The 20,015-nt window shown below is 32.4% G+C and overlaps 1 protein-coding gene across 23 annotated transcripts; it reads left to right on the top strand.

The window, feature by feature from the left end:
* Positions 1–436: 436 nt before the first annotated feature.
* Positions 437–19,508, top strand: L(1)g0196 (inositol hexakisphosphate and diphosphoinositol-pentakisphosphate kinase). 23 transcript variants are annotated; one of them, XM_072892061.1, is made up of 31 exons: positions 437–602; positions 880–983; positions 1,142–1,243; positions 1,312–1,407; positions 3,985–4,185; positions 4,297–4,437; positions 4,522–4,612; positions 4,822–4,976; positions 5,122–5,414; positions 5,811–6,005; positions 6,086–6,172; positions 6,246–6,434; positions 6,571–6,656; positions 6,882–7,019; positions 7,517–7,546; positions 8,209–8,443; positions 8,526–8,961; positions 9,067–9,200; positions 9,318–9,432; positions 9,504–9,743; positions 9,835–9,951; positions 10,067–10,224; positions 10,335–10,483; positions 11,495–11,542; positions 15,325–15,627; positions 16,786–17,010; positions 17,308–17,548; positions 17,877–17,968; positions 18,040–18,151; positions 18,424–18,831; positions 18,901–19,508. In XM_072892061.1, the coding sequence occupies exons 3-31, from the start codon at positions 1,211–1,213 to the stop codon at positions 19,337–19,339; spliced, it is 5,187 nt and encodes a 1,728-aa protein (XP_072748162.1). In that variant the 5' UTR covers positions 437–602; positions 880–983; positions 1,142–1,210; the 3' UTR covers positions 19,340–19,508. The 23 variants fall into 23 exon arrangements, with proteins under 23 accessions (XP_072748162.1, XP_072748158.1, XP_072748163.1 ...); XM_072892057.1 differs by having other exon boundaries at positions 6,571–6,668; XM_072892062.1 differs by having other exon boundaries at positions 4,810–4,976; positions 6,882–7,004.
* Positions 19,509–20,015: the final 507 nt, after the last annotated feature.

The raw sequence follows: 20,015 nt of genomic DNA, 5'->3' as shown, positions 1-20,015 counted from the left end.
ATTGATTATTAATCTCTATAGATGTATCTCTCTCTTTTTTTTGTTTTATAACTTTTTTATAGCATAATATTTGAGATTATACAATTTATTAGTACAAATCTACTTAAAATGACATGAAATATTGTATAATGTATATTATCAATATGAATAAATAAACTCGTCTACTGTCAAATTTCCCATTTGAATTTTTCGATTTATCACTATGTCATATTCTTAAGATATGTTCTGTTTGACGCTACGAAAATTTCTAAGCGTTTAACCATTCAGAGCATGAGCTGCAAAGAAATCCTTTTGTCCTGATTGGTCAATCAAACGCTTCGAAACTTTTGCATCGTCAAACAAAATGCAATATTGCAACGGAGTATAGAGAATTTGCACGCATGCGTATTTACAAAAAGTGATGACGCATGCGTAGAAGAATTCCTTGAGGAACACCGTTTCGAGATTCGATCTTGACACATGTCATGCAAAGTGGGATCGACGTCACATGGAGACGCAAATTCAAACGTCTTTGCAATCATAATATCGGATCACATATTTCGTGTCATATTACAAGTTTCGTGCGAGCACTATTATCGCGAATCGCATTTCCATCTTGATCTGTAAGTAACGTCCTATTCATTTGCATTTGTATGTAAATGCGCATCGGCAAAATTGCGACGCTATTTCGCGTGACTGTTTTCCTACGTTTCTAATTCCGATAATATATTGTCCGATTTAATCTTTACCGGGAACAAATATATACTTATCGCATGTGTCAATATTTGCAATTAATTATGTTGTTACAAACACAGAAGAAAAGGGTTATCTACTTCGTAGTATATACAAAGTAATATGTACAAACATGACACACAGCGTATGGTTTATCCAATCTTTCAGGTAGTTTATAAACATCGATACGCATAGACTTCGTTACAGCTTGCTAGACGAGATCCGAGTAATATTAAACGAACGCATTCTGAGACATCGTTGAAGAAATTCATGTAAGAAAAAAGAATTTGTAAAAGAATAAAATAAATTTGAGTATCTTCGTTAATTTTTCAAGTAGTTGGATTTAATTAAATATATATCTCACTGTAATTGATTGATGATACATATATAATGAATAATGTAAGGTAATTTTTTTTTTTTTTTTTTTTAGTGTGCAGGATATTGTCTAATACAAGCATACGAAACAGGTGTTTCTTTTATCAATGAAACCTGATCTGACATGTCTTACACTGAACTGGAACATGGTTATCAGGTAAATGTGCTTGTAACTTTGAATAAAATTTTGCATTTATCAAGTATCTAACAAGATTTTGCTCGCAGGGCCTCAAGAATGCAAGCAGACCAATGTTCTACATAGGAGATATAAATACAGTGCAACCATCTGTTATTCCCTCAATCTATCGCTCATCGAAAAGAGTAAGTTCAAAATTATTATTTTATTACTCTTAAAATTTAGTTGAAAGAAGACTTTATATGCATGCGTATGAAATTACATAAAGTGCACATTAAAATCTATCTTTGCATTCTGACAAAAGTACATTATATATTTACAGAATTTTATAAGATAAAGTGAAACATCTTAAATGTCTTTTTTTTTTTTTTCTTTCGTTACATATGACGTACAAATAATTGTTTCTTTTTTTATTTTGAACTTTCAACTATGCCAAGTCGATTTGTATCTGATGAGATATCATGACAACAAAAAGTAACAAGTCATAGAACTTCACATGTTTGTAACATTTGGTGGTTATTGAAATAAGAGATATATTTAAGAATGATAAAATATTAATTTATCCAGTGTTTTATTTTTTTAAATTTTGTGTTTATGTCATAAAAACAACAAATATTTAAAGGATGTTCAATAAAAAATTATAGAGGTTTTTATAGAGGTTAGAAATATATGTATATATAAAAGGAATACACGTTTATACACATTTTATACATTTATAATGTAGATATTTCCCACATATTTATAACCACAACTGATCTATTCATATTTATTTACAATATATTTACTCTTAGCGACAATATAAATACGAATAGTTATATAAACAGTTGTGCTAAAGAAATGTTTTGACTTTACAGAGTCCTTTTGGACATTTAAATATATATTTACATTACTAAATCTCTGTCTAGTGAAGTGTGTAAATGTATTGGTAGAAGAATAGTTTTGTGATGTTTGGACAGATAGGAATTTATCTCATTATAAAACAAATTATTCAAGCACGAATGGTATGCACATGATATTAGAAACTAAACTTTCTAATAATGCATGCAATGCAAATATTTAAACATTTTGCTCATTGCATAAAAATAGAACTGACATCTGTGTATTTATATGTTGGCTATACTAATTGCAACAGTACTAACATTAACTGAATTATGTATATATAAGTTTCTAAAATTAACCCTGATAATGTGGCAAGTTTCTACAAGTTACATTTCGACATTCAGGAAAGATTTACACTTGTTTCTTTAATAATATATGTGAACATAACTTGTGTAGAAACCAACACAGCGCACTTACAATCTAAACTATTTTATTAGAAATGTAACACTGTATTATGCACCATCTTAATGCTACGTAAACACATTATCAAACATATGAGTCTTAAGTAGCAGTGATAATGTTTAAGTGTCATTAAAGACTAAAACTGATAATTTTTATTTGATCTTTTACTTATGATATGTTACTGTAATCACCTTTTGTGATTACAGTATAATATTGTGAAATCAGTTGACATGAAATTCATTATCAGAAAAGTAGACACAGGAAATTACCAAATTTTCTCACATACTTGAAGATATGTGACAATGATTTCTATTTTTAAGGTACATTTATAATTAATTTAATATACTATTGTGTGATAGACTCTCTTACAAAAAGATTTATTTAAGATTAGTCGTACTCAGTTTATCATTATGTAATCGTATTGTAAGAATCGTATCTCTGGGTTTTTGTGCAGTGTATATATTCTATATATCTAATAAAATCATAGAAATAACAATTAACTTGCAAAATTGAACAGAAACAAGATTTTTATATAATGATAAAAGATTTATATTTTTTTCAATGTTCAAATTTAATGCAGTATTTATTGCAATTATCTATGATAATTTATCAGATATTTATTTACAGATACATATTATAAAAATTTACTATTACGAGAAAGATACTTCTTTTATTCATTTATTACAATAATTTCAAATAATAGAAAATGAAGGTAGATTTTATTATATCCAATTTCTTTAGCTTGCTGTATTCTTTTTTTTTTTTTTTAAACATTTTTAAGTTTTTTTTTTTTTTTTTTTTTTTTTTTTTTTACACTAATTAACAAACGCTTTCAACTCGTTGCATGATTTGGCATTTCTTATTGATCTGAAACGTAGTGAAATGTAACAAATATACTACAGAGAAATAACAGGAAATAAATGGAAACTAATTCGTGTATAGATGAACAAAATTTTCATACTGAATCACGAATTTAAAGCTACGTGATTTTTGTCACATCCAAATTTGTTTCACGTTTGTTGCTTGATACATATTACCTTTCTATGTAGGCGATATCATATGTGATCAACGTGTAACTTACTTATTGAAAGATCAAACTAAAGAATATAATGAGTAATCTTACAAGAGTTCGCGATGAAAATTGTCCTGCTGATGACAAGCCTAGATTTCTGTCCTGTCTAAAGGCATATTGGGTGAGCATCAATTAGCTTGAAGATTTTATAATCTTCGTCCCTGCTTGTTACATATTGGAGCAGCTTCATCTTCATTTTTAGAAAATATGTTATATAAAAATCAAGCGCTTTATGTGTTCTACTTTGGCTATCAGTGATTTTTTATATGATAGTGAATTTTATTTTAAATTCTCTATCAAATTATGTTATAATATTCTTATTTATTAATATTAATTGTTTCACCAGGAGTTGCTTACACAGTGTATTCTTATGAGCAAATGTTGCTTAATTGTTTATTTTACTTTCTAGCCGGAATTGTCAGAAGGGTGCACTCAAGATGATGCTTATATGGGTGGTTGCGATGTGGAAGGAGAGGGAAAACAAGTTTTGGTTGGAATATGTGCAATGGCGAAAAAATCGCAGAGTAAACCGATGAAAGAGATTTTAACAAGACTTGAGGAATTCGAGTATATAAAAATTATTGTCTTTCCAGAAGAAGTGATATTGAAGGTAATATGATATTTATTTTTATTATAGAATTTTCTTTTATATTCTTTGCCATTTAAAAGAGTTTATATTACAAAAAAAATATACATCTTATATGTCTGTTTTTATTTATAGGAACCTGTAGAAGATTGGCCTATAGTCGACTGCTTAATAAGTTTCCATAGTAAAGGTTTTCCTCTTGATAAAGCAATAAATTATGCAAGTTTACGTAAACCATTTATTATTAATAATCTTCCAATGCAATATGACATTCAGGTATATCAGTTTTTGATATTTCAAGATAGTTTAATATTTTTGAATATTATATATATTGCATATTAACAACAAAAATTGTCGTAGGATCGAAGAAGAGTTTATGCTATATTGGAGAGTGAGGGTATTGAAATTCCGCGATATGCTGTTCTTGATCGAGATTCACCAGATCCAAAACGTAAGTTGTAAGATTTATTTTGATTATAAGATTTATTTTGGTTATAAGAATTATGCATTGTAAGTACTTGATTTTCAACAATTTTTTATTTTCATTCATCAATTTTGAAATTGAATATACCCTATAGTGCAGCTAAATAAGTTTAAGAACTCTCATTGGATATACATATATTCAATTTTTACGTATACAGAATATAGAATGTATTTCAGAGCACGAATTGGTTGAATCAGAAGATCACGTAGAAGTAAATGGTATTACTTTCAACAAACCATTTGTGGAAAAGCCAGTATCTGCGGAAGATCATAATATTTATATTTATTATCCTACTTCCGCTGGTGGAGGTAGTCAGAGATTATTTAGAAAGGTATTGTTTTCTCAAGCTAAATATATAAAAGATTTTTTTTATATACAAATTTATAAAAAGTGTGTGTCTTGTTTTCTTAAATCGAAAGAATTAAAGATTTATAAACATACAAATATACTTATAATAATATCTATTTATTACACAGATAGGTAGTCGCAGTAGCGTATATTCGCCAGAATCTCGCGTTCGTAAGAGTGGATCTTATATTTATGAAGATTTTATGCCTACCGATGGTACCGATGTTAAAGTTTATACCGTGGGACCTGATTACGCTCATGCCGAAGCAAGAAAAAGTCCGGCTCTCGATGGCAAGGTTGAGAGAGATTCAGAGGGCAAGGAGATTCGTTATCCGGTGATATTAAGCAACGCCGAAAAACTTATTAGTAGAAAAGTATGTATGGCCTTTAAGCAAACGGTTTGCGGTTTCGATTTATTGAGGTATGTATGTGTATGTATTCATCATCAATTATACAAAAAATTACGAAACCATTAAAAATTATAGATAAACCATTTTTTTCATTTTTTTTATAGATAATAAATAAACGTCTTTTGCGGGTTAAAGGATGCATTCTTATATAAAATTTTTTTTGAATCTGTTGTGCAATGTTATTAACACATGTTACGTTGTATACTCCGATAATTGTCGATGTAGTTATCAATGTTATTTTAGAGCGCGTATCGCGTTACATATTCAATAGCTTTGACTTCTATTGCGACACCGACTTCAGTCAAGGAACCAATATTGACACCGGCGCGAATATATTGCGTTCTTTCACATGAATGTCTGAAAGTCTAATGATACAATTGATACAAAAAGTATGATTTTACTTGCAGAGCGAACGGTCAGTCGTTTGTGTGTGATGTAAATGGATTCAGTTTTGTAAAGAACTCGAATAAGTATTATGATGACTGTGCCAAGATTTTGGGAAATATGATATTAAGGGAATTGGCCCCTACGTTACACATTCCATGGAGTGTTCCCTTCCAATTAGATGATCCTCCTATTGTTCCGACCACATTTGGCAAAATGTTAGTATAACTGCAATTCAATACTATACTAGTAATAGTAATAACAAATATCTTATTAATTATTAAATATTTATCCATAGGATGGAATTGCGTTGTGTGGTAGCAGTTATTCGACACGGTGACAGAACTCCAAAGCAGAAAATGAAAGTAGAAGTGCGTCATCCAAAGTGAGTACAAAACATCTGGCATATATCGATTAGTTTTATTAAAAAATATTAAAATAAATGTAACATCTTGCAGATTTTTTGAAATATTTGCAAAGTATGATGGCTATAAGCATGGTCATGTTAAGTTAAAACGACCCAAACAGTTACAAGAAATTCTTGACACAGCTCGTAGTTTACTAGCAGAAATACAGCATCGTGCAGCAGGACCTGAGCTAGAAGAGAAGCAAGGAAAATTGGAACAACTCAAGAGTGTCTTGGAAATGTATGTACCAAACAACGGTCGTGTAAGGTTATACTCAATCTCATAGAATTATTATTAATATTATATATAATTGAGCAACTATTATATATAATTGAGAATGTATTAGAAATTTGTAATAAGATTATTAATTGCGTAGGTATGGTCATTTTTCTGGGATAAATCGTAAAGTACAGTTGAAGTACCAACCACGAGGACGACCGCGAGGAAGTTCTTCCGACGACGGTAGCGATCTTAGTATGCCACATTTTTTCTAACTGTATTTTATATGTGTATCTTTTATATGTATTTTATATATAATTATATACATTAATATATTTTTTCAAATAGATATTTTTAATACAGATAAATATATAGGTAAATAAATATATACAGATAAATATATAGGTTTGATGTAGATATCGATATAAATATATTTTAAAAGATTTTATATTTTTTTTCTCCCTTCAGATCGACTAGGGGAACCATCTCTCGTTCTAATATTAAAATGGGGTGGAGAATTGACGCCGGCTGGACGTATTCAAGCGGAAGAGTTGGGACGTATATTTCGCTGCATGTACCCAGGTGGTCAAGGTAGACACCTTAGTGGTTCGTATCTTATGTTCATATGTTTGCCATGCTCGCTTTTAAGTTTCTACACAGTATCAGAGATGATTTTTCTATAATAACTTTCCTCTGTGTTAGTTGAACTTGATCTGGGTCTTTATTCATAAATATATATATAGATTATGCAATCTAAAAGCTTCTAAGCTTTTAGTATGCATTAATATCAATTGTATCTTGAATGTTATATTATACAAATTACAAAACTATTAGACAACAAAGGTTATTGTTATTGAGATTGGATTTTGAAATACTTTTATATAAACAATTTTACTGTATTTTGTATTGTGAGAAATTCACAAGAGCTACTTAGATGAATAATTTTAATATCGAGTTTAATAAAAAAAGTAATTGCCAGTAGTGATCGCTGTGGCACTAACAATTGTATTGGCAACCATATCTTGACTAGTAATTAGTTGTAAAATGTAGTAATTACATTCTCTTTCGAGTCACATATAGGATAATCTCAAATGTTATTTCAGAGGAAGAATCAGAGATGTTACCAAACCACGGTAACTTTTTATTTACGTTCCACGCTTATTCCTTAGTTCTTTATAGATTATATTGCTGTTATTAGAAGAAATAGATGTTATGATAGAATTGATGGGGCGAACAGTAAGAATACACTTGCACAATTTTATATTTTTCATTTAAATACCCTATTTAGCTGCTACTCGATTCAGTTAGACGAGTTATTCGCAGCTTAGAAATTGCATGGTTTTAGTGTTGTACACTACACTAACTTGATTTTTGCTACATGCTTTTTCTACATGCTAGTGAATGTTTCTTTGTTTTTAATAGCACTAAGTACATAATACTAGATGTTATTTTATTTTTTATACAAGACATTATATGCACTCATTCTTACAATATTTCTTTCAAAATGTAATTTTTTATTGAAAATTAAGACATCAGGAGTTTTAAGGTAACTCTAAAACATTCAAAGACATGAAAAATTTCTTACGGTATCTTTCACTTGTAATACAATATGCAATATTAATCAATATCACAATTAATACATCTTTATGATGATCTCGATGCCAGAACTTCGATAGGTCATCTTGACAGTAATCTCTGAATTGTTTAATTGTCGTTGCCTTCTCTATAATTCATTGTTATATCTCGAGGAATTTTGTCATTGTCTTAATATAATTCCCTTTGTGTAAAAATATAGGTGAATACGCAGGTGCACAAGGATTGGGTTTGTTACGCCTGCATTCGACATTTCGTCATGATTTGAAGATTTATGCTAGTGACGAAGGACGCGTTCAAATGACTGCGGCAGCCTTTGCGAAAGGATTGCTTGCATTAGAAGGAGAGTTAACGCCCATTCTCGTACAAATGGTAAAAAGCGCAAACACCAATGGCCTTCTTGACAACGATTGCGATAGCAGTAAATATCAGAATATGTGAGTAAAGAATTTCTTATTTTTGTGCCTGTAATTGAATTATAACTTTTGCCCTACATATGCGCGATATTTACCATTACAGGGTGAAAACGCGCTTACACGAGCTACTTCAACAAGATCGGGAATTTACTCGCGAAGATCGCGAACAGATTAATCCAGGAAACGCATTGAGTATCAATGCTGCTTTAGATTTCGTCAAGAATCCAGTTCGATGTTGCCAACACGTTCACAGTCTCATTCAAAAACTTCTGGACATTGTACGAATTAAGAAGGACGATCCGAAGACAAAGGACACGATACTTTATCACGGTGAAACGTGGGAACTCATGGGGCGTCGCTGGGGAAAAATCGAAAAAGATTTCTGCACGAAAAACAAACGCTTCGACATCTCCAAAATTCCCGACATTTATGATTGTATAAAATACGACTTGCAGCATAACAATCATACGTTGCAATTCGAACACGCGGAAGAATTGTATACGTACGCTAAATCTTTAGCGGATATAGTAATTCCTCAGGTATAATTTTTTTTCGCCACTCGTAATAATAATAATAATAATAATTCTATCGACGATTTTAATTTTTCACATAGTAAAGTGTATTTGTTATATATTGATGTGCAGGAATATGGTCTGACCGTACAAGAGAAATTAACCATTGGCCAAGGTATATGTACGCCTTTGTTGAAAAAAATACGAGCAGATTTGCAACGAAATATCGAAGAATCTGAAGAAAGCGTCAATAGGCTCAACCCTAGGTATAACAATTGAATTCTATTTACAGATAATTTTTTCCTATCTTTTTTTATGATTTCTTTAGTAAGTGAGTTCTTTAATAAATAATAATAATAATAATAATAATGCGATCTCCATAGATATTCTCATGGTGTTTCGAGTCCTGGACGCCATGTACGCACGAGGCTATATTTTACGAGCGAGAGTCACGTACATTCTTTGCTTACTGTGTTACGTTATGGTGGTTTACTCGATGTAAGTAACATGTTGTAGCTGAAAAAATCTTATTTTATACTTTTTCTAATTTTTGATATATCTATTTATAGGTGGTGAAAGACGAACAATGGCGACGCGCGATGGAATATGTGAGCATGGTCTCCGAGTTAAACTACATGTCGCAAATTGTCGTCATGTTATACGAGGATCCGACTAAGGATCCAAGCAGTGAAGAACGTTTCCACGTTGAATTACATTTTAGTCCTGGCGTTAATTGTTGCGTGCAAAAAAATCTGCCACCTGGCCCCGGATTCAGACCACATTCGCGCAACGAGAGCAGCCATAATATGGTAAGCGTCGAAGATTCTGAATTATCTGCCTACTATATTCAAAATAATAATACAAATAAATAAATTTTATGTTGCCTTTTTTTTTCAAAAGGGAGAAAGTGGTGGTTCTGGCCAGGATACTAGTTCACAATGCAGTACTCGGATAGAGGAAGAGGATGCAGAATTGGGAATTATTGAGGATGATCTCGCGAATCCTACAGTGCAAACTGTAAGTATAATGATTTGCATAACATAGTTAAATTTTTAACAAATGATAAATTGTGTGAGATTTATTACTTATTAATCATTTCAAATATTTTTACGACGTGAAAATTTACTTCCAGGATACATCTCCACCGTTAATGGAAACGGATGCTGTGGATTCCATGTTGGACAGTCCGACGACTAGCCGTGCAATTGACATGATGGACTTAGACCCGGATATGATGGACGAACCATACGATAGTGGATTCTTACAGAGCTCGGCTCCAATTCCCATCAGGTTTGTTTGCGTTGAGCATTTTTCTATATTTTAATACAAATATTTTCCATCTTTGTTTTCCATCATGAATAATAATATCTAAAAAATTATTTTACTTTGCATACGTGCAGCGCTAGAACCGTAGCCGGACATGAAGCAGCTAGGCTTGGCAGCCAATTAGCAGCGAGTCAACGACAACGGCGAAGCAGAGAGGCAGGAACCATCATGGAACCGCGCGCGCGAAGCTATGATCATCAGCGACAAGAGAAGCCTGAGAAAGGTAAGTACGCTTTATTGAATGCAAGTTTGTATTAATAAACAGATTTGCAATAAATTCTGAAGTAAGTGTGAAGGATGCTAATTATAAATTGAGCGATATGTTAACTGTTGAAATGCAATGTTAACATATAATCTGTGTGTGTGTATGTGTGTACGCGCGCGCGCGCATACACGTACGCATGCCCACACGGATTTACAGAATGTGTACATAAACATATTATATAGTATCCTTAACACGTTAATGGTTTGTGCATGATTATAATTATTAACTGTTATATTCGGATTTTCCTTAATATATGAATAGCACCAGTTATCAATATCTATAGTATGCTATATATGAATGCCTCCCTCCCAAATTTTATGTGATGGCTCCCTATACAAAATTGTATAACAGCTCATACCACAAAATTATATATTTTATCATAATATAATAAATAAATAAATTCTATATTAACAACAATTAATGGTAAAATATGTATCGGAATTTTACCGTTAATAATTAATAATACAATATTTGATATCCTAAGTTGATGAGTCGATAGTTTGATACGGATAATTATACAACTTTTATAATAGTTGAAATTGTGCGAAATTTTCAATTTTTCAAAATATTTATGAGAAATATATTGGAAAAATATTTCGAAAAAGATACGGTCCATTTATCTAAATTTTAAGTTAATAGATTTGTAGCTCTATTTTTTGTCATTTACTAAATAAATAAAAATAGAGATTGTAATATCGTTAACTTATACTATTTTTACATAATATTGCGTGTAGATAAATAGAATTTAGATGCCCAATACGATAATGGAATATGTCTGTCTTCTTTTTGAATAATGTCGTTCCACATAATGAGCATAAACATAATGACGTTGAATGTAAACATGTATTAACGTTGAAGTCATTAAACAATTACACGCGTAGAGCTTTTAGGGCTAATTGTTGGCAATTGAAATGATGGTGAAACATCACCACAATACTTTTTTCTGTGTTCTGCTATCTCTTTTTGTAGCTGCGGACAAGCTGCAGTATCAGAGCTTGGACGCGGTCAACAAAGAAGGTATGTTCATCGGCCACCAATTTTTATACAGAATGATTCTTCAAGAATTGCACACGTGAACCTTCTTGAAATGATACTTAAATGATTTTTCTTATTTGCCATAATCGAGTAGATATCTATTTACTCTTTTCTTTTTAAATATAAAAATGTTTTTTTTTTTTATATTTGGAACTCTTATATACACGTTGCAATGAAGTAATCCCAGGGTGTCTACTCTCTGGAAAAACATGGAAAACTGGGAATATTCAGGGATTTCTTTTGTATCTGGAAAAATCAGGGAAGCCTCATGGAATTTTATTGGGATTCAGGCAATTTTTTCGAAAATTCTTCTTTTGGTAATTTTGCTTTTCATTTTGTGAAGAGTCAACCGTGTAAGTAAAACTGGCGTCTCACTTGTAGAAACTCATTAATTGTTGAGTTTTAACTTTATTTTTGATAATTCTAGAGTTCTTGATAAGATTAAACAAATAGTTTTACCTATTAAACAAATTGAAAAATGGCTCGAGACAAACTGATTGTGAGATGTCAAGTTCACTGCATCTTTGTTCGTTGACGATTTTTTTAGCATTTCTTATCAGATTTTAAACACTTGAAAATTCTATGATTGAAATTGAAAATAAATTACTGAAATAAGATCAACGTCTCATCTCGATATTTATACATTTGGCATCTCGGGCGATCTCTATTTTGTAATTTGTTTAATAAATATTCTAATAACTTTGATGTATAAATCTCTATCTCTCTCTCTCTCTCTCTCTCTCTAAAAATTAAGTTATTGCAGAATAACGAAGATAACACATCTTCTCAATCGATAGAATTATCGAAATATGATCAGCGTTTAATTTGGCAATTTAATTTGTTTAATTAATATTTTAATAATTTTTACGCATAACTTTTTATATAAATATTGTGAAACTTCTAAGCGCTCAAAGTCTGATAAGAAATGCTTAGGAAAAATTGTCAGGAGATAAAGTGAGGCAACGTGAACTTGGTGTCTCATTTTGTCCCGTATAAATATATATATTTTTTTTGTTTGTTTGTATACTTAACATAATATTGAATATGAAGTACATACTCTTTGTAACTTTTAAAGATAAAGAAATGAAAATTTTAAATAAATGTAAAATTATCTTATAAAAGTTATTCAATTTTTTTTAGTACATTTATAAATCTAATATTGCAACTTAAGAGGCTCCGTGTTTTTTCCTTCGTATGAATGAAAAACATTAGAAAATGGATGTAATAAAAAAAATTTATATGAGAGAAAGTTGTATTAAAAATTTTTGAAAATATTCTTTTTACTTGGAACTTCGAACAAAAATGTCTGAAAAATCAGGAAATTTTCAGGGAATTTTTTTACAAGATTTGAGCAGACATCCTGAATGAAATAATCCTGTATTGTGACCGATAGTAGACTAGTATACACTAGTTAATCTCATACTTGGCAAATGTAGCACAATTCTTATATGAAGCAAATCATTTTACGGTTTTTTAGTTTTTACGGTTTTCTTTCGTTGCAATTAGAATGTGCATAGTAGTTAAACAATATATCGGTATCAGAATGCGCTTTACATACATATTGTCGGTACTTCAAAGTGCTGATTAAAGTAATTCTTTCGTGCTTTACGCATATCTTGTAGCTGTATGCCCCCCTCTCCCCTGTGATGTATCTCATCCCTTCCTCGATAAATTAATTTTCTGTATTTTGCCTACAAATTAAATTAATTCACGATATGTTGCAGTTTGAATTTATCGAGACTTCATTATTTTTACTTTAGTCAGTTCTGCAAAAGTATATCGCACGTACTCTGTGTAGATGAAAAAAATTGGTATTTTTTTTTTAATGGCTAAATCTTCAGCATATATACCAGACAAGTGCAAAATACGGTCTGGTTAGTCTATCCGGTGGGGCGATCTATCCGGAAAAGTTTCTAATGTATCTTGTTTCATATAGTATAGCCGAGAGAGATGTGTATTTTGCCAAAAGCCAAAGTAGGAGACGATGAGTTCCCAGTTGAAATAACTCTTTGCTCAGCGATAGTTGTGCGCGTGGAAGCCAACTAATCAAAGTATATCGGCGACTGTCTGGGTCACACGTACACACGTGTGACACATTCAGCCTGCCATCCTGAATCCTCAGTCCCAAGATAGTCTTTGTCATCGTCATCGTCATCGTCATCATCATCATCATCATCATCATCATCATCATCATCATCATCATCATCATCATCATCATCATCATCAGTTCTCTTTAAGGTTTGAAGATATTCATGCGTATTACATACACGCATACCACTGTATACTGCTAGTATGCAAGAACCGCATTCGAAATCCTATTCAATTTCATCAACATCGTCGAATTTTTCTCAATGAAGAATAATATCGCATCTCATTGTCAGTTATCATTCTCAGCAACTTTCTTTTTTACTTTCGCATATTTCTATACATACATTTCATCTTATCTAATGTAAGTTAAGTTCATCGTCATTATGTTTTCATCTCTCTTCGCTTCCACTTTCATTGAATTTCTTCGGAATCTGCTAATATTGATATTTCTTGCCTTCGAAGACAGCTCATAAAACGTGTGACATCTTTATTTTGATTTTTTAAATATTTTTTTTTTATTCATACATGATTCATCAATTCAAGGACAGTAAAAAAGAACTCGGACCGACACACACGTTGACATACCGTATCTTTCTATTGTATCATCACAATCTATACTAATGCCGTTCAAGCTTCGGCATTCTAATACATGTCAGAGTATGAGGCGATCTTAAGTGTAAAAAGTCATGGCGTGTGCGGTTTGGTTGGCTTACTGGTTGCATGGTTATCGTGTGCCACGGTTGTTTGTATTGTGTGCGTACTCGTGAATCCGACATACTTACTATAGCTATATAAACGCGAAAAGGGTGTCGAAGGTATACACTTTCCTTAATTTACTTTATTTTCTTCCTTGATGACGAATCTTTATACGAAATCTCACAATAATCTAAAACGTAATAATATGTAGTATTTTCTCAATTGTTCAAACATTTTTCATTTAATGACAAAATTAAAGTGTTATATTGACAACACATATGTCCAATATTCATAATAGAATACAAGTTTTTTCAAAGTAATATTCATATTACATATTGCAAAAATTATTCTTAATACACATGTATTACATATTTATTATATACATACACTGAAAAAAAAACAATGTTGAATCAACAACCCCATCATAGTTGAAATTTATTTTATTAATTCAACATTATTAATCAAATCAATACATGGCATATTAATTTGATTAATAATGTTGTTGAATTAATAAAATAAATTTCAACTACGATGATGTTGTTGATTCAGTATTAATTTTTTTCAATATATAATTTCTGAATTATTCACAGAAAATCTTCGTAAAAAAATACGCATATACAAAAAAACAAAAAAAAAAAAAAAGTAAATGAAAAGTTTACAAACTGCATTCGTATAATATTGATAACGTTATGATTTTTTATCGCATAGCAAATAAATAATGCAACGTCGTTCATCCAAAGATTCGTCTCGCTTTTCCGTTTCTTCGATAAATTGATTTTTTAATCGGCTCTTTCTCTCTTTTGTTTTTTCTCCTTTTCCTCTCACGACGTCGTCATTCACCGAATGCTGCACCGTGATATCCCACTGATAACGCTATCACCTGGATCTATGTCTACGCATTTTGCATCTCCCTCTTCCCCTCTACGTATTGCATCGTACCGCACCGCACCGCATCGCATCGCACCGCAATTCATTATCAGTCACGGAGCCGACTACTCCGGTGGAACCTCGACGCGACGAACTGCCGAGGAATCCGGCGACCCTGTCGCAGTCGTACAGCTCGCCGGAGCTGCCGGTCTCGCCGAACGAAAGTTTCGCTTCCTCGTACTCGCTTTGCACTGCACGCGACGATAAACAGCCACCCGCCGTCCCTTGCTCGTTGCTCAATCCGATCCCCAGCAACGTGCTGGAGCGAACTGTCAACGGGTATCGGTGCCTCGGCAGAAAATACGAACGGTCATACTCCGAGGTGACTTTGCTCTCGAGACCCGTCGAAATCTACGGTGAGTCCAAGAAAACGATAAACGCGAGCTAGAGAGACTGTTGTACAGAATGACGTACAAAAAAATTGTCTAGCTTTATCTTAACGTGAGAATTTTGCTGAGAATAAAAAAGAGTAAATAAATGTTGCCTATATATATATGTGGCTGGATGGAGAATAGCTTCGCACTTTTAAATTGATAAATAACAGTTAAAATGCAATTATTAAGGTTTTGTATTTTTGATTACTTTTATAAATTCTTATTTGCACTGATATAAATTTCACATGATTAGATGATTTTTTCGTATGTTTACTCTGTACTATTTTCCTTGAATTTAATATCGGATGCTACAAACGCGAAGAAACTTGATTTGCGAAATTAATATGAAAGTGATCTCACGTAAATTGTCATATATTTTTCTGTCACAATATCGCAGTTTGAATCTATCGAAATTACATTGCTGTTTCTCTCTTTTTTTATAAAGTATATTACATAAATAATGCCAGGTGAGTTAAATGAGATTAAAGAATTATAAAAAAGAAAGAGAATAACTAAGGAACTGTTTATTGTTATATAAATGGTACAACAAATTTCTCCACATATTTTCAAAGTTCAATTCTATATGAATATTCGATTTGATTAACTTGATTTTTTGTATTGCCAATTTTTATTCATCCAATAATTTTCTTTCCATTGTAGATCATTCCCATTAATTAAAATTTATTGAGCTTTAACCCTAATCCTAACGTTTACTAAATATGTTTACAGAAAAAGACAAAAAGAAATACTGCTTATCATTTCAAGATTTATGGGAACGGTTCTATATTCACTTTCGCCGCTTTGCTCGTTATTGCCCTATCTTCCTCTTTACCGGTATTTTCTTTTTTTCTTCTTGAAACGCGAGCACGAATGCAAGCACGGGCACGAGCACGAGCACGAGTCTGTCGTGACAAAATCTAGAGCTTTATTACGTAGCCGAACTTTATACGACTTTATAAATATGCACTCTTTACTTCTATAACAATTTCATGACGTTCACCACTATCACTACCATCACTACCACCAATCCACGAGATTAATCGTCATCATTGTCCGGAAATGATCAAGTCTATCAACGTCTAAGTCCTTCGTCCGTCCAGAAACCCGCGTCCAAGCCTCATTCCTCTTCTCCTCCCTTAGACGCGCGACCTCGGATCATTCAACCTGATCCTACCTGCACAGCAAGGCGCCACCGTCACAGTATCTCCGGACAGATGAGTTATTTCAAGCTGTTGGGCTACAGTGTCAGCAAGAAGCTCACCGGTTCAGCCAACAGTCTCTTCAGTACCGCCGTGATAAGTGGTTCATCAAGCGCGCCGAATCTTAAGGACATGGTGCCCTCGCACGCGTCGTGTGCAGTTGCTGGTATTGGCAAATTCTCATTCATCTGTATTTAAAAATATTTAATTAAAATTAATATTAAAGAATTTTAACATTTATATGTTGTATAATGATTCCGAAATAGATGATTAAGCTTTTATAACAGACAGCTTTTACTTTAAAATCATTTAAATGAAACACGTTAAATTTGATCTGAAATAAAAGATTCACACTTTCCAATATACATTTGCATTAGGACATTTGCAAGTAAATAAGTTAAAAAATAATAGAATGTAGAATTAATGGAATATAGAAATAATAAATTTTATTTTTTATCGCTAGCGATAGAAGGCTTTGGCGGGGTGCCGCCTATTAGACCCCTGGAAACTTTGCACAACGCGTTGTCGCTACGTCAACTGGATTCTTTCTTGGAGATGATGACGGCCGCGCCGTTGTACCGGACTCCGGCCTCGTCACCGCCCAAATCATCGCCGGCCGGGTCGACGCACGAGTCGCTCAATCCAGCCCTCGGTCACACCGGGATCATCCGCGAGTATCATTCTTCCAATACGGAAGCTGTCAGGTATAAAAAGTTACATAAAACATGCCCGTGAGTATACATCGGCTTTCTTTCTTCTCGCGAATTTATCAATCGAGCTTTACTTTCCATTGTATTTCGAATAAGATCGTTCCCCTAAACTTGTTTCGACACTCGCAATTCACAATCCCATTTCACGACTTATATGTATACACATGAAAGTGTTTCATTTTTCCTTTTATAGATATTACTTAAATTTTATCTTGAATTTATAGATATATTTTATTATTCGATTGCTAGAGAAATCATATACGCAAACTGCAAAGAATTTAAATTTTGTATATAAGTATGTTAGCACATTATTATCTCACAGGTACATTACACCGACTCCGATACAATATAAGCCTCTCGGGGAAGCGGAAGCGTGTGACATCAGAAATATGCCGTCGCCTACTAGTCCGAACAGTGCGTATGCATCCTACAAGCTGTGATGGCAATATCAATTTTACTTGAATAATATTTACGCATAATTTTAGGCATAGGGTGGAGTAGCGAACCGCAATCTTTTCTATCTTCCGAACCATCATCACCAGCGCCAACGTCAACAGGCGAATGCAGTATGTCTATAAGCTTGATCAGTAATGAGAGGTGAGTCTTAAAATACATTTGTGTGATATATTTCTTTTTAATTTTGTATCTCCGTTTGTATTTCCTTTTATACTAAATTAATTTTTACGATTGCAATTAACTAATCTGGTTGTTTGTATTTTACAGACAGATATGTTAACTTTATATTATTAAGTATATTTATATATTTATTTTTTAATCGTTCTCTTATTAGCTTAATTTACGTTTTAATTTTTCTGTAATATTTCATTATTAATAGTAGTTGAATACTAATAATACTAAACAATGTCCAGTACGAAACATCTCTCCATTCGCAGCGCTCAGCTCTTTATCCCGCCGAAATTCTCCCCGACTTCTTGCCTGGACGTCGATTTTAACGAATTTTGTATGCGTCTCGATCAAGAAAATCGAGAAAGTCGCGGTAGCGTCTCATATACGGATTATTATAGCAACGAGGACGGTCAGATACGCAAAATCACGCAGATACCGCAAGTGATTCAGTCAAGTGCTGGCAGCGCGCAACCGAAACTCATGTGTAGCGACGAGCTTACTTGCGAAAATATCGATGACGATGAAGATCACACGCTAACCTTGAAACAGAGTGAGGAGCAAAAGAAACAAGACGTTAAATCGATATTCGAGCAAAGAGATGTTAATCCTGTGAAACAGCAGCTAAGCAGCAGCTATAAGAAGATTGGACGGTAGGAAAAATTCAGATTATAATGTAATTAATATTAAAATGAATCGCTAATGTCATTTGCTTATTCTAGCTTCCTAGTGGAAAGTATGGATATATCACATGGTGATGTCAGAATTAAAGAGACTGATAATGCTTTGGACAGGACGAAATTATCCACCCAAAAACCTGATTCTTCAAGTGGAGCAAAATCTCCTGCGAAGAAGGATTTAAAGAAAAGCAGCTGCTCGCAAAACACTTCTCAGAAACGGAAAAACTTCTCGCGCTCTCAAAGCGTCACGGCTCCAAAATCCGTCGTGCCGAAGCCTGAACCGAGTTTTAGTTACTCGAGGCAGAGCTCATTCTCAACCATGTCGGACGCGGATCTAGAAAACTGGAAATTGAACGCAGATTCGACACAGTCTTCAGAAAAGAGTCAACAAGAAGAACCTATACTCACTGTAGCCAACAGTCTCACGGATAGTTCTAACATTACCGTGGGATTCAACGTTAAACAGGAGGAAAAAAAATAAACATCCGATAACAAATGTACCGATTTTCCTTTTCATATGCGATATTGGATCTATTCTTACAACGTAACATCACGATATCAGAACTTTAGAAAAGTTTATCTTTTCTAGAGACCTACTACTACAAGAGAAATATTAAAATATTAAAAATAGCATTTAGCACAGGACAAAATAGTTCTTTTGATGTTTTATAGCATTCTTTATTAAGATTGATAAAGTAGGCAAACAAAATTTCTCATTTAGAGTGAATTACAATAGTGAATTAATTTCCTTGCCCTTTTCCTCTCATTTTTTTTATGGTACTATGAACTATGATTTATTACATTAAATAAGCAATGTATATCATTCTCATTTTAATTAAAATAATTATTAATTTATTAAATTGTTCTGTGATTTACAAAAATATATTTTATTTATACGAATAATATAATTATATTACGGGAATATAATTATAATTATATTGGTTGATCTTTCTACAAATGATAAAAAGTAATAAACAAGAGTAAAACTGGATTTTAAATTTCATGGATTTTATAAGAGTCAACAAATTATTTGACTTATAGCAACAAAATTAACTTTTCAGTCTCATATCTTTACCTGCAGTATATTTTATTTTAATTTTTAATTGTGATTTAATCATTTTACACAATACATAATTCAAGAGGTAAAGATAATTCTT

This window comes from Anoplolepis gracilipes, chromosome 5 (assembly GCF_047496725.1).
Source record: "Anoplolepis gracilipes chromosome 5, ASM4749672v1, whole genome shotgun sequence".
NCBI lineage: Eukaryota > Metazoa > Arthropoda > Insecta > Hymenoptera > Formicidae > Anoplolepis > Anoplolepis gracilipes.
This window is presented reverse-complemented; position numbering and strand designations above follow the sequence as displayed.